Source organism: Limulus polyphemus, unplaced genomic scaffold (genome assembly GCF_000517525.1).
Source record: "Limulus polyphemus unplaced genomic scaffold, Limulus_polyphemus-2.1.2 Scaffold4661, whole genome shotgun sequence".
Taxonomy (NCBI): Eukaryota; Metazoa; Arthropoda; class Merostomata; order Xiphosura; family Limulidae; genus Limulus; species Limulus polyphemus.
The window spans coordinates 59,318-73,942 of NW_013670271.1; the positions used below are offsets into that span (position 1 = coordinate 59,318).

The 14,625-nt window shown below is 32.6% G+C and overlaps 1 protein-coding gene across 1 annotated transcript in view; it reads left to right on the plus strand.

Moving 5' to 3' along the window:
- Positions 1 to 2,968, plus strand: part of LOC106471503 (peroxidasin homolog) — a 53,996-nt gene extending 51,028 nt beyond the window's left edge. The window contains exons 11-12 of the mRNA XM_022400114.1: positions 728 to 836; positions 1,989 to 2,968. Coding sequence (XP_022255822.1) covers positions 728 to 836; positions 1,989 to 2,085 — 206 coding nt within the window. The 3' untranslated portion in view covers positions 2,086 to 2,968. The remainder of the gene's footprint in view (positions 1 to 727; positions 837 to 1,988) is intronic.
- Positions 2,969 to 14,625: the final 11,657 nt, after the last annotated feature.

A 14,625-nucleotide genomic window follows, 5' to 3' on the forward strand; every position in this document is an offset into this window, starting at 1 on the left:
GCCTTTCCTCTACTCTTTCACTGCTAAATTAGGGACGACTAGCGCAGATAGCCCTCGTGTAGCTTTGCGCGAACTTCAAAACAAATAAGTCTTTAGTGATGGCGTTGTAAATAGGGCATTAAAAAAAACATATGAATATCAGCAGTTTCGGATTAAAACTTAGTTTACAAGTTCCTTTTTTTTTGAAATATTTTAGTTTGCTGATTTTTTACATTTCTCTCTCTGGGTTGGTTAGCTGAATCCAGCTGGTTAAACTTAGGTCAAGGTTTACTTCAATTGCTCGTATTTTTTTCTCTTCAACATTAGTAATAGTAATCCCTTTATCCATAAAAATAATCACTTGTAAGGTTTAAAAATTAATCTATGCGATGAATTGACTTCTCGTTACTATGCATGATTCTTGGGTATGAGAAAGTAGTTCCTTTTGCTATGGTTACAGTTTGCCTAAAGAGAATCAGTGGCTGCAATGTTTAGTAATTAAAGTTTAGCGAATCTGAATGAGTAACCAGATAAAGCCATATTGGCAAACGCATTTCGAAAAGTTTTCAGCTAAACATTTTTTCAAAACGTCGTTAAAGTCGGTTAGTTTTCAGTCTTTTTGTTTTCTTTAAATATATTGCAGTTTTAATTGAGCATAATAGCTGTTGGTTAATTTTCTTTTTCTAATACTCTTCCAGCCACAAATATTATATTATTTGGTTATTTTTTCCCATTTTCTAAAATGCAGATCAAGTTCGTGAGATTAAGAAATCCTACCAGTCGAAACTCATCTGCGAAAATGCTGATGACATGCCTACTATTCAGCTTTATGCTATGCGGCTCCCTCACCCCATCTAGTGAGTAATATTAGAAATAAGAAATTCTGACTTTTGACGAAAAATAACTTCTAAAAATGTGAATCATAACAAACTGGATTTCCAGGACAAAATAATAAAGATGAGGTTTAAAGCAGAAATTTAACTTGTACATAATTATTTTATAAAAAAACATTAAAGATTAAAATCAGATTTTCTATGTAACGAATGTCTGTCAAATCAACAAAACCATAAAATAATATCAAACTTACACGCACAACTTTACATAAGTTCTTACATGTATCTTTCATTTTATGTGGTAAAACATATTTTAAGAATGTAATGCCATTTTACTATGCAAATGAATTTTTCTCTCAAATATTATACAACGTTCAACCAGTAAAACAGCTACTCCTATGTGGTTACTAACGTCGACTTATTATTTGAAACATATATTTTATTTGAAATATATCATGAAAATTATTTATTTTTCAATCTTACAAAAAAAAAGTAATTTACAATCATGCTACTATAAAACATATCATCAGATAGAATTTTAATTTTTGACTCCGTATTTCTTTTACAATATTACATTGTTAGATGGAATTTTATTATTTGACTCAGAATTCCCTTCAGAATATTACATTGTTAGATGGAATTTTATTGTTTTACTCAGTATTCTCTTCAGAATGTTACATTGTTTGATGGAATTTTAATGCATGACTCAGTATTTCCTTTAGAATATCACATTGTTGGATGGAATTTTAACATGTTTTATTTCCTTTAGAATATCACATTATTAGATGGAATTTTCATGTTTGATTTATTATTTATTTGGAATATCATATTTGTTAGATGGAGTTCTAATTTATGACTCAGCAGTTCTTTTTACATTGTAGCAAACGTTTACAATCAATCGTAAAGAGCCCCAACGATGTATTCTAATTATTAGACAATTTTTGTTTTATTATGTATACTCCTATTTTGAATTATATATTAGCTTCATTATTTACTAGCTAAATTTTATGTATGTAACTTTCCTTGATCAGAACTTATCCATAATTCCCCTTTTTTTTACGCCCCCTATGCAAATAATAAAAGAATAGAAAAAAAATAGCAACACTTTTAGTCTAAAATTTTATACAATGTTATAGGGAGGTTTGATAATCAGAAATGTATCTTATTTATCCACAGTAATCCGCGATTACCTTGTAGAGATATCCCTTCTATAGACCTGCGTTTCTGGCAAGAAGACCCTATTCATGGTGGATATCCATTCAAGAGGAAATAAGCCTAACATTTCCGAAATATGTAGTCGATCTTGGCGTTACCTATTACTGAGATGATGTGCGGGAAAACAAATTTCCATACAATGTTCCTGCCCTTTTGGCTGACCATCGCTAGATACTGTGACTAGTGACGTCTCGTTTGTTGTGACACGGTCACTCTATTAGAGACATGTTACAAGTGGTTATCTTTTCATGTATTTCGTTCTGTTGTATGTTAACGTTCTGTTAGACTTCTACCTGGATTCACGCTTGCTGGGGTTTTCACGAAAAGAATATTCGAGAAAGTAATAAAACAGAATGCTTGTTTGTTGAGAGTGATAAATGAATAGTTAAAGTTAATCTTGTTTTAAAGCCAAGTAAACTTTGGAAAACCTTATCGATAGAAATTTTTCCTTTTTTTCCCCCCATTTATTTACCCTCAGATCTCTGTGTATGGTTAGCTTTATAACTGGAATTGCAGGCCACTTTTTCTCAGATGGCGCTAGAGAATTTGGCTGCCTAAAGACAGTCAAGGGCAGGCTAAAGTCTGAAGTGTGATGTGTAAACAATAAACTTATAACATAATACGTCTTGTAATTACTGCTTCAGTCTATTTAAAACAAGAAATTACTGTATTTAATGGGTTTTTTTTCTCCCTTTGTTGGTGTTGTTAAATAATTATTACAAAACGTGGATCTATATTTAGCTTTTATATTTTTTGTTTAAAATGTCAACAAACTTATCTGTTACGGTCATGACTAACTGCTTTTATTAATTAATGTTGAATGTTCTCGAAGATTGATTTTATTTATAACAACCTCAGGAACGGCTACCGTGTCTTGCGAAGTGCAGAGAGCAAAACGTCTAATGTAACATTACTTTCAGAGATTGTAATAAAAGTGCAACTGTGTAAAAAATTATCTAACATGGTTATATATTTTCAATAGTAAACAGTTAACATTTTTGCTCGGATCAATATTTTGTATTATAGAAAAAAGAATATATATAGTATAGCTTAGAAATTTAATTACTGGAATGAGAACTGATTCACAAGTGCTTATCTTCAAAACCGAAATTATAAAATGTGGTTTGAAAAGAAACGGAGAATAATATTCTAGAAAATAGGCTTAGAACGAGGCTTTGAAAAATAAGGCTTAGAATGAGGTTTTAAAAAATAGGCCTAGAATAAATTTCTTTAAGCCTACTAATCATGTTTGGACATTACAACTAGAGCCTCGTTTAAATTGAATTTCATGAGTATTAGCAAAATCATTTGTTTTTAAAAATGTATACTCATTTCTAATAATTTTCGTGGACCATAAAGACCAAATGTGGTCTGCCTATCGGAAAATTTCCAGACTTACAATATTAAAATTTCGGGAGTCAATTCCCCGCCGTGGTCAAGCGCCGGTATCTTATTGTGTGGTTTTGCGCTAATAAAAAACAACAATACATATTCTATTTATGCATTTTTATACAGTTTTAGAGATATAAACTCACATGTGAAATATATATATATATTTAGGAATATCTACCTTTACCCACAAAGTTCTCGTTATCTCCTTGCTCCACTTGTTATCCCCTCTACGGTTCTAAAAACTTTACGACCACTATATCAAGCAAAGTCACCTAGTGGAGAAAAGTAAGTTTGCTTAGGTCAAACACCTGAAAACCAGTTTTTCATAGAATAAACCTTACAATGTCATTAATAAACTATCTCCAACGCCAAGTGATATGAATGAACAGAAACTTCGGTAGAGCTCGCGTTTTAAGGTGCTAAAGTGTGGGCAATTTAGTCTGTTGGATATCTTTGATGTAAAAAAACAACAAAAAAAAACAGTTAGTGTTTTATTTAATTAAAATTTTCCTAGCTTGTCTGAAAACTGCCAAGTAATCGTTCCTGTAAAATGTAATTGTATATTCACATATCTGTCTGTATGGTTTTATGTTAATATCATATTTATTACACTACTTCAGTTTTTGTTAAAAGATGGTAACAAAACGGCGAAAAGAAGAAATAATTTTAATCAAACTGTTACAGTTCTGTATTAGTTTGTGTTGTAAAATAGTTCATTCTAGCGGGCAATAAGTTTTACTTTAATGTTATATGTAACAATATAAACAAGGTTGTAGGTTTGTGCGAATGATATAATTTTTTGTGGTATAAAATATAAACTCTTGTAATTAATATGCAAAGTATTGTCTAAAATGAACAATGTCTGTACAAAAGTATTATTACCAGATCCGGGTATGCTAGTGTTTGAGATATTACCATGTTTAATGTTCGTGGTGAAAACAATGATAGACTGAGTGTTTCTTTTTCTTTTTTTTTAATTGCTCCTTTTAATTTTTCCATTATTGATTTAAAATCAGAGGCGTGTATAAATTGAACTTCAGATCTATTTTTTGTTTGCTGGAAATAATTACCCGGGAGTCCCAGCTAGAATCCGTAATGAAATTATCAAGCCCAACATGAATACAAATTCTGCATTAGGCCTATTGGTGTCCAGTGATTCGCCAGTAATCGGGTTTAAAACTGTAAATATTAACGAAGTGTTTCAATTAATCCAACTAAAATTATCGAATCAAATTTGTCATATAAAAAAAAAACAAGTACCAGTTTTGGTACAAAGCCTATACCTTAAAAAAATTACAGAAGGTCGAGGAAAAATACGAATAAACCAAATTATTATTATTTCAGTGAATTGAAAAAGAAAAAACAAAAATTCAATTATACGCTCAAAAAACATTTCGGAATACTTGGTTCTTGCCTCTCTTTTTTTTTTAATAGAGCGAAAATATGCACTTATAGGCATGGAAGTCACTGAACTCATTTACTGAATCCAATTCTGCTATTTCATCAGGAAATAGTAAACGGTAGAATCCACAAACAAACAAACTACAACTGGCATTTGATTAGTTCTGTGTCACATGTTTTCTGGCACTGTCACCTAGATCTGGCTCAGAGTAACGTGTTCTATTCAATAATATAACCAAGATCTACATCTGTAAAATGTGTTCTCTTTCGTAATGTAACCAAGATCTGTTTCTGTACAACGTGTTCTATTCAATAATATAATCAAGATCTACATCTGTAAAATGTGTTCTCTTTGATAATGCAATCAAGATCTGTTTCTGTACAACGTGTTCTATTCAATAATGTAACCAAGATCTAGGTCTGTACAACGTGTTATATTCAATAATGTAACCAAGATCTGTTTCTGTACAACGTGTTATATTCAATAATGTAACCAAGATCTAGGTCTATACAACGTGTTATATTCAATAATGTAACCAAGATCTAGGTCTGTACAACGTGTTCTATTCAATAATGTAACCAAGATCTAGGTCTATACAACATGTTCTATTCAATAATGCAACCAAGATCTGTTTCTGTACAACGGGTTATATTCAATAATGTAACCAAGATCTAGGTCTGTACAACGTGTTATATTCAATAATGTAGCCAAGATCTAGGTCTATAAAACATGTTCTATTCAATAATATAACCAAGATCAAGGTTTTTACAACATGTTCACTTCAATAATCTAACCAAGATCTAGGTCTATACAACATGTTCACTTCAATAATGCAACCAAGATCTGTTTCTGTACAACGGGTTATATTCAATAATGTAACCAAGATCTAGGTCTATACAACGTGTTATATTCAATAATATAACCAAGATCTAGGTCTATACAACATGTTCTATTCAATAATGTAACCAAGATAATAAAATTATTCAATAACAAGATGCATTTACCTTTTACCATTATTCACTTGAGTATTCTCTTTTTTTTTGCAGCTGTGAGAGAGATATGTCCTAGTTCTACGTATTTTATTTTCCAGTTATATTGTATAATATATTATACAATAAGTTAGTTATTCCAGTTGAAATTAAACAGTTTATCACTATAACTATACTTAGCACTGGCAGATACAGTTCTAATCTCAATACAATGCATGTATTTAATCCAGTTTAATGTTAATAAATATCGAAATGAATTGAAATTTGGTACTTTTGTTGAGGAACATTTAATGTTTGCTTCCTCGTATATAGAACACATTGAAATGGTAATAACAACACAGTACATGTGTATTGCTCGTTTCATTAAACTTCGCCAATGTTTGTCCTTCAGATTCTCCAACTGGTTTCCTTAAATGCATATAAATCAGCGTGCACATTTATTACAACATTCTATCATTGTTATAACACCCCATCATTGTTTGTTATAACAATCCATCATTATTACAATATTCTATCTTTATTAAAACACTCCATCATTACTAGAACACCTTATCATTGTTACAACACCCAATTACAACTAGAACACCCTATCATTGTTAGAACACTCGATTATTACTAGAACATCCTATCATTGTTACAACACCTCATTATTACTAGAACACCCTATCATTGTTACAACATCCAATTACAACTAGAACACCCTATCATTGTTAGAACACTCGATTATTACTAGATCATCCTATCATTGTTACAACACCTCATTATTACTAGAACACCCTATCATTGTTACAACACCTCATTATTATTAGAACATTCTATCATTGTTATAACACCCATTATTGTTTGTTATAACAGCCCATTATTACTAGAACATATTATCATTGTTACAACACCTCATTATTACTAGATCATCCTATCATTTTTACAACACCTCATTATTACTAAAACATCCTATCATTGTTACAACACCCCATTATTACTAGAACATTCTAAAACGAAAAAAACATAATTTATTTATTTTTTCTAATTTTTATTGAGGTTACGAAGTGGGTCATATCGAACCAACCCATACAGAAATACACTATTGAAAATAACAAATAAAATATAGTTTTTTTAAACAAAAATTTTATAATTATTTGGAGATTATAAAGATTTCTTATGTGAAATTTGTAAATGTTCTAATGCATTAAAGTATTTTTAATATTAAAATCAAAATTGTTTGGGATGTTGAATAGTCAACATTCTGAAAGAAATATCTTAATACCTAATTTAAAAACCTGATATTTTGTGTACGAAAACCATTTAATGTTTAGCAATAACCTGCAAAATTTTGTAAAGATGTGCTTGCATTATGAAACATCATAGTATAATTATTCTACTGGATACTTTCGTGGTTACGAGCTGGGTGGATTCCACCCAGCCCGTAATAGAAATGGTAATGTGGTCAGACCACGTGAACGGTATGTGAATGGCTAGTCCTAGGTTATTATGTAGGCTATCTTCTCTCTTCATGTACTTTGAAGATGAACTTTGTCATGTCGTGTTCATATCACTAAAACTCTATGAATGTCACACTTTGAAATTGAACATATCCTATTTAGTCTGTAATATTATATTGTGATAGCTTTATTTTAGATTCGGACATTTTTAAAAATTGTATTGTTATTGAATCGGAAACAAGTTTAGCGTAAGGTGATGGACGTGACCTTAATGCATAGAACTTTCTAAATTTTATATGTTCAAAATACTTACCAGTGAAAAATGTACAAATATGTTTTCCAAATTACATCTGTCATATACAGTGCCAAAGAGGCCTTTCGTTCAATATAAAGATTCATCAAACCGATGAGTATATGAAAGACGTAGTAGTGGTCTTGGCACTAGTTGCATGAGCAACAACTAGACTGGTGTGAGGTAGATTGAATAAAAACCACAATTACGCTAAGAATTAATAACACAATATTATTTATTTATTTCCTGTTCAACACAAACTATTTATTTGATATTACTATTATTTGAATTAACTTGACTGTCGTTAAGAAAAACTGACAAACCAGCAAGGCGTCACTTTTCAGAACCATGTTTAAGGACATTGGGTCCATTGGAGCTACAGAAGTTTTTTTCTTTGTAGTTAAGCGCAAAGCTACACAAAGGGCTATCTGTGCTCTGCCCAACACGGGTATCGAAACCCGGTTTCTAGCGTTGTAAGTCCGCAGACATACCGCTGTGCTACGTGGGGGGGGGGGGGCAGCTGCAGAAGGGAGTTTATATGTGGTCGAATGACAAGACTATGACCCCATTTTCTTTGGCTGTTTTTTCATTAAGACAGCCGTTGGTTTCATGTAAGATTTTGGCTCATGAGCCTTCACGAACTATAAGTCCTTGATTTATTATTTTATTAACAATGTTGAAATATATGTATATATTTCGTTTGGTCGGAAAGTTCAATTTCCTAGCCGTAGCTTTAGTTTTCAAGGCGTTACTAGGCCTTGTTTAGCACCCCCGCTATACGAGTGTTCTCCCTTGGAAACGGTTATAATGACGTAATTCTTTACCCATGAGTGTAACCACAGCGGCATTGCGCGCCGATTTATCGAGAATGCGCATAAAGCAAATGTATCGGTGCTGAACATGCCACAGGTGGCGCCACATGTCGCCTTTCTGAAAATGTTCGCATTCAATGTAACTTGTCTACGGATTATAACAATTAAATCAATCAAACTCCAAGAGTATATTGATAACAACAATGAAGGTTATATCCTGGGCTATAACAATTAAATCAATCAAACTTCAAGAGTATATTGATAACAACAATGGAGGTTATATCTCGGGCTATAACAATTAAATCAATCAAACTCCAAGAGTATATTGATAACAACAATGGAGGTTATATCCCAGACTATAACAATTAAATCAATCAAACTCCAAGAGTATATTGATAACAACAATGGAGGTTATATTCTGGGCTATAACAATTAAATCAATCAAACTCCAAGAGTATATTGATAACAACAATTGAGGTTATATTCCAGACTATAACAATTAAATCAACCAAACTCCAAGAGTATATTGATAACAACAATAGAAGTTATATCCCAGACTATAACAATTAAATCAATCAAACTCCAAGAGTACATTGATAACAACAATTGAGGTTGTATCCCGGGCTCTAACAATTAAATCAATCAAACTCCAAGAGTATATTGATAAGAACAATGGAGGTTGTATCCCGGGCTATAACAATTAAATCAATCAAACTCTAAGAGTACATTGATAACAACAATTGAGGTTATATCCCGGGCTATAACAATTAAATCAATCAAACTCCAAGAGTACATTGATAACAACAATTGAGGTTGTATCCTGGGCTATAACAATTAAATCAATCAAACTCCAAGAGTATATTGATAACAACAATGGATGTTATATCCTGGGCTATAACAATTAAATCAATCAAACTCCAAGAGTATATTGATAACAACAATGGAGGTTATATCCTGGGCTATAACAATTAAATCAATCAAACTCCAAGAGTATATTGACAACAACAATGGAGGTTATATCCCAGGCTATAACAATTAAATCAATCAAACTCCAAGAGTGTATTGATAACAACAATGGAGGTTATAGCTCGGGCTATAACAATTAAATCAACCAAACTCCAAGAGTATATTGATAACAACAATAAACGTTATATCCCGGGCTATAACAATTAAATCAATCAAACTCCAAGAGTATATTGATAACAACAATGGAGGTTATATCTCATTAGAAAAACAAAGTTTACCACCTAAACTATTAACTTATGACAAGAAAGAAGGTTGTATGATGGGAGAAGAACCATTATCTTCAGAAGAAGGCACGTTTATTTCATTCAACGTCTCGTTTATACAACTTCTCCAAGAGCGATCTTCTACTCACACAGCTACACTAACAGCAGTATATAACACACTACACATGTTTAAGTTTGTTTCGTGGACCAATGGAGAAATATGAAGTAAAGTCACGAGGTTTACATTAAAACAAAACAAAAACGTACAATAAAATAGATAGAAAATGTTTAAGTTGCTGCTGTCAGCACTTCGTAGTATGACATAAGACAAGAACGAAGATTACCACCTACAAACTACACCTTCATTTCAAGAACAAAATGTGATGCGTAAACTATTATCTGATGATAGTTTTTAATGGTAACGTCGAATATTAACTTTCATATTTTACCATATTTAGTATTTACAACAACCATAATTCAGTTCATTTAGTTGTGACAACAAATAAGAGCAGCAAGCAGGATGAACTTAACCCAACATTCAAGTGTAATCAATAACACAGACCTGTAAATTTAACCTTCATAAATTAACCCAACATTCAAGTGTAATCGATAACACAGACCTGCAAATTTAAACTTTATAAATTAACCCAACATTCAAGTGTACTCGATAACACAGACCTGCAAATTTAACCTTCATAAATTAACCCAACATTCAAGTGTAATCAATAACACAGACCTGCAAATTTAAACTTCATGAATTAACCCAACATTCAAGTGTACTCGATAACACAGACCTGCAAATTTAACCTTCATGAATTAACCCAACATTCAAGTTTACTCGATAACACAGACCTGTAAATTTAACCTTCATAAATTAACCCAACATTCAAGTGTACTCGATAACACAGACCTGCAAATTTAACCTTCATAAATTAACCCAACATTCAAGTGTACTCGATAACACAGACCTGCAAATTTAACCTTCATAAATTAACCCAACATTCAAGTGTACTCGATAACACAGACCTGCAAATTTAACCTTCATGAAAGTTGTTTTGGTTTTACTAACGGATGTTCCATAATTTAGCCACGCAGATTTAGAGAACAATATTATTATTTTTTCTATGGCCTGAGGATATTTTATAAATCGGGAAGATTGTTTTGAAGTTCGCGCAAAGCTGCACGAGGGCTATTTGCGATAGTCGTCCCTAATTTAGCAGTGTAAGACTAGAGGGAAGGCAGGTAGTCATCACCAATTACCGCCAATTCTTAGGCTACTCTTTTACCAACGTCACATTATAACGCCACCACAGCTGAAAAGGTGAGCATGTTTGGTGGGATAGGTATTCGAACCCGCGACCGGCAGATTGCGAGTCGAGTGCTCTAACCACCTGGCTATGCCGGGCAGCAAATCGAGACGAAAAGAAACTCTTACTTAGATGAAATTATTATTTCGTTTACCACAATGAAATTTTTTTATTATTATTATGTTTGTTAACAAAAATACAAACAAACTGAAGAAAAGGGAAGAACATTGATGTCAAACGAATATGCATCCTCCTCATTCATCCTGATATCTATTTTGTGAAATCTATGTCTTTTAGTCTCTAATCTAAGTGTTTTGGTCTTTCTTTTATGTATTGCGTTATAACGTCTTGCGAAAAGTCTGTACGTGATGGAGAAAAATGGATATCATTTTCGGATTCAGCGTACAGGTATTACTGTAGAACATGTAAACATTTCAAGACAATAAAACCATCGCAGGCCCGTGTAATCTATTAGACATAAACACAGACTATCTTCGTCACAAACACTTTATGTCAGCTTTGTAACACAATTTAATTTCATGAAAATAGTATATATATATATATATTGTTTTGTTTCACGTTGTCTTCTGGCAGGAAAAAACTGGTGAACAAACGTCTACGTGACCCCTGATCTTGGACACGGGAGGTCAGGAAGTTATTAAGTTTAAAGTGACTTCAGGAGGTGTTGAAATTAGGCAGGTCTTTGATTAAGCAACTTCCGACGATCCTTATTTTTATGTAGTTACCCGTTTTGTATAAAATTATTGTTGATTTCCAATCGATTGAGTGGCCAGAATCTCTCATGTGAAGGAAAATGGCGTTGTTTTGAGACAACGTGGGACTGTAGAGGAAGCACGAATGTGTTTGTTTGTTGTTAAACACGAAGCGACACAATGGACTATCTGTGCTGTGCCCAACGCAGGGATCAATTTCCAATGTTTGGCATTATAAGCCCTTAAGCTTGACACTAACCCGCCAGAAAGCATTTTTTTATTATTAAAAAAAAAGATCAGTTAAACGTCCGAAAGATGGCAGTGTACGATAGTAGTGGTTTTAAAGAACAATTCAAATAATATGCACAGATAATATATTATTAGTGCTTCAGGAACCTGTGACATAGTTTCATTTTATTTATATCTTAACTAGTTAAATAAAACAAAATACGTGGATAGTGTTACAAAAGCAAAACAAAAACTGCTGAGTCATTCTCGACTTTCATACTTACGTGAAGCTCGTTTTCTCCATTATAAACCCGCTAGAATATCCCCTCTGGGCCACTGATTGTTCTCGGTCATTGACAGGCAGAGATTAGCACTACATCAAGTGACAAAACAAGGGCAGAACACGGCATCACAGAACATTGCGAATGGCGTAACGGTTGAAGTAAGTTTACACCAAGATCTCGGGCAACATCGTTTTCTCAGAAGTGTTTCCAAAAATAACTGTAGTTACGTAACTGTTGAGTTAACCAATCCAAGATTGTAATAAATTGTAGGTCGTCAACTAATAACGTTATAGTTGAGTCAAATCAACCATAAAAAACGCTAGAAAACCGTAACCAGTAGAAATATTTGTAGTTTTGTTTGAGGGCTATCTACCCTAGCCTAACCCCTAATTTTGAAGGGATAGACCACGGGAAAGGTAACTAGTCAACATCACCCACCGTCAACTCTTGGGCTACTCTTTACCAACGAAAAGTAGGATTGACCGTTACATCATAAAGAAAACTGACTTCTACCCGATGTAATTTTTTTTTAATGGTACAAATACTTATTTTTTCTTCATATATCATTTCCCTTATTTGTTTACGATTGAAGAATGAGAACTTAAATAAGAAAATATTGAACTCGGTGAACCTAGGCCAACATACCACTTTTAGACAGGTCAATTTAAAACTTAAAATAAGAACGTACGTCCCCTACTAACATCTCTTTCACCTCGATCTATCGGCTCCTTTTCTTTGAGATTTGGATAAGCCTCACTTTTAATTCGAGTAACGATGTTTTTTACTTGAAAATCGAGGTTGAAATATGGAAAATTGAATAACTTAAATGTAAGTTCTACTGATAACATGATACTAAGAATATGGTATGTAACATGATATTAATATCATGGTTGTAAAATGATACTAATAACATGGTTGGAACATGATACTAATAAAATGGTTGTAACATGATACTAATATAATGGTTGTATCATGAACCTAATAACATGATATGTAACATGATACTAATAACATGGTATGTAACAAGATGTTAATAACATGGTTGTAACATGATACTAATAACATGGTACGTAATATGATGCTAATAACATGGTTGTAACATGATACTAATAACATGTTTGGAACATGATACTAATAACATGGTATGTAACAAGATGCTAATAACATGGTTGTAACATGATACTAATAACATGGTTGTAACAGGATACTAATAACATGGTATGTAACACGATAGTAATAAAATGGTTATATCATGAACCTAATAACATGATATGTAACATGATACTAATAACATGGTATGTAACATGATATTAATAACATGGTATGTAACATGATAATAATAACATGGTACGTAACATGATATTAATAACATGGTATGTAACACGATACTAATAACATGGTTGTAACATGATACTAATAACATGGTATGTAACATGATGTTAATAACATCGTTGTAAAATGATACTAATAACATGGTTGGAACATGATACTAATAACATGGTATGTAACATGATACTAATAACATGGTTGGAACATGATACTAATAACATGGTATGTAACACGATACTAATAACATGGTTGGAACATGATACTAATAACATGGTATGTAACACGATACTAATAAAATGGTTGTATCATGAACCTAATAACATGATATGTAACATGATACGTAACATGATATTAATAACATGGTATGTAACATGATACTAATAACATGGTACGTAACATGATATTAATAACATGGTATGTAACATGATACTAATAACATGGTATGTAACACGATACTAATAACATGGTACGTAACATGATACTAATAACATGGTTGTAACAGGATACTAATAACATGACATGTAACATGATACTAATAACATGGTATGTAACATGATACTAATAACATGGTTGTAACATCCGATACTAATAACATGGTATGTAACAAGATGCTAATAACATGGTATGTAACATGATACTAATAACATGTAGATCTCTGAATAAACTAGTGTAGTTCTGTTTCTGTGAATAATGCTCTTTAAATCTCTTAATAAACAGCAGGTGTGTGGACTCTTGTTAAATGGTGTAGAAGGTTTTGTGTCCGATTAATGAAGCAATGGTGTATGAATGTACAAGAAGAATGTGTTTAAGTCTATTCGAAATGACCAGATGAGTTAGAAGTGTGGAGTTCTCTCTGGATGAGTTAGAAGTGTGGAGGTCTCTCTGGATGAGTTAGAAGTGTTGAGGTCTCTCTGGGTAAGTTAGAAGTGTGGAGGTTTCTCTGGGTAAGTTAGAAGTGTGGAGTTCTCTCTGGATGAGTTAGAAGTGTGGAGGTCTCTCTGGATGAGTTAGAAGTGTTGAAGTCTCTCTGGGTAAGTTAGAAGTGTTGAGGTCTCTCTGGGTAAGTTAGAAGTGTGGAGGTCTCTCTGGGTGAGTTAGAAGTGTGGAGGTCTCTCTGGATGAGTTAGAAGTGTGGAGGTCTCTCTGGATGAGTTAGAAGTGTAGAGGTTTCTCTGGGTAAGT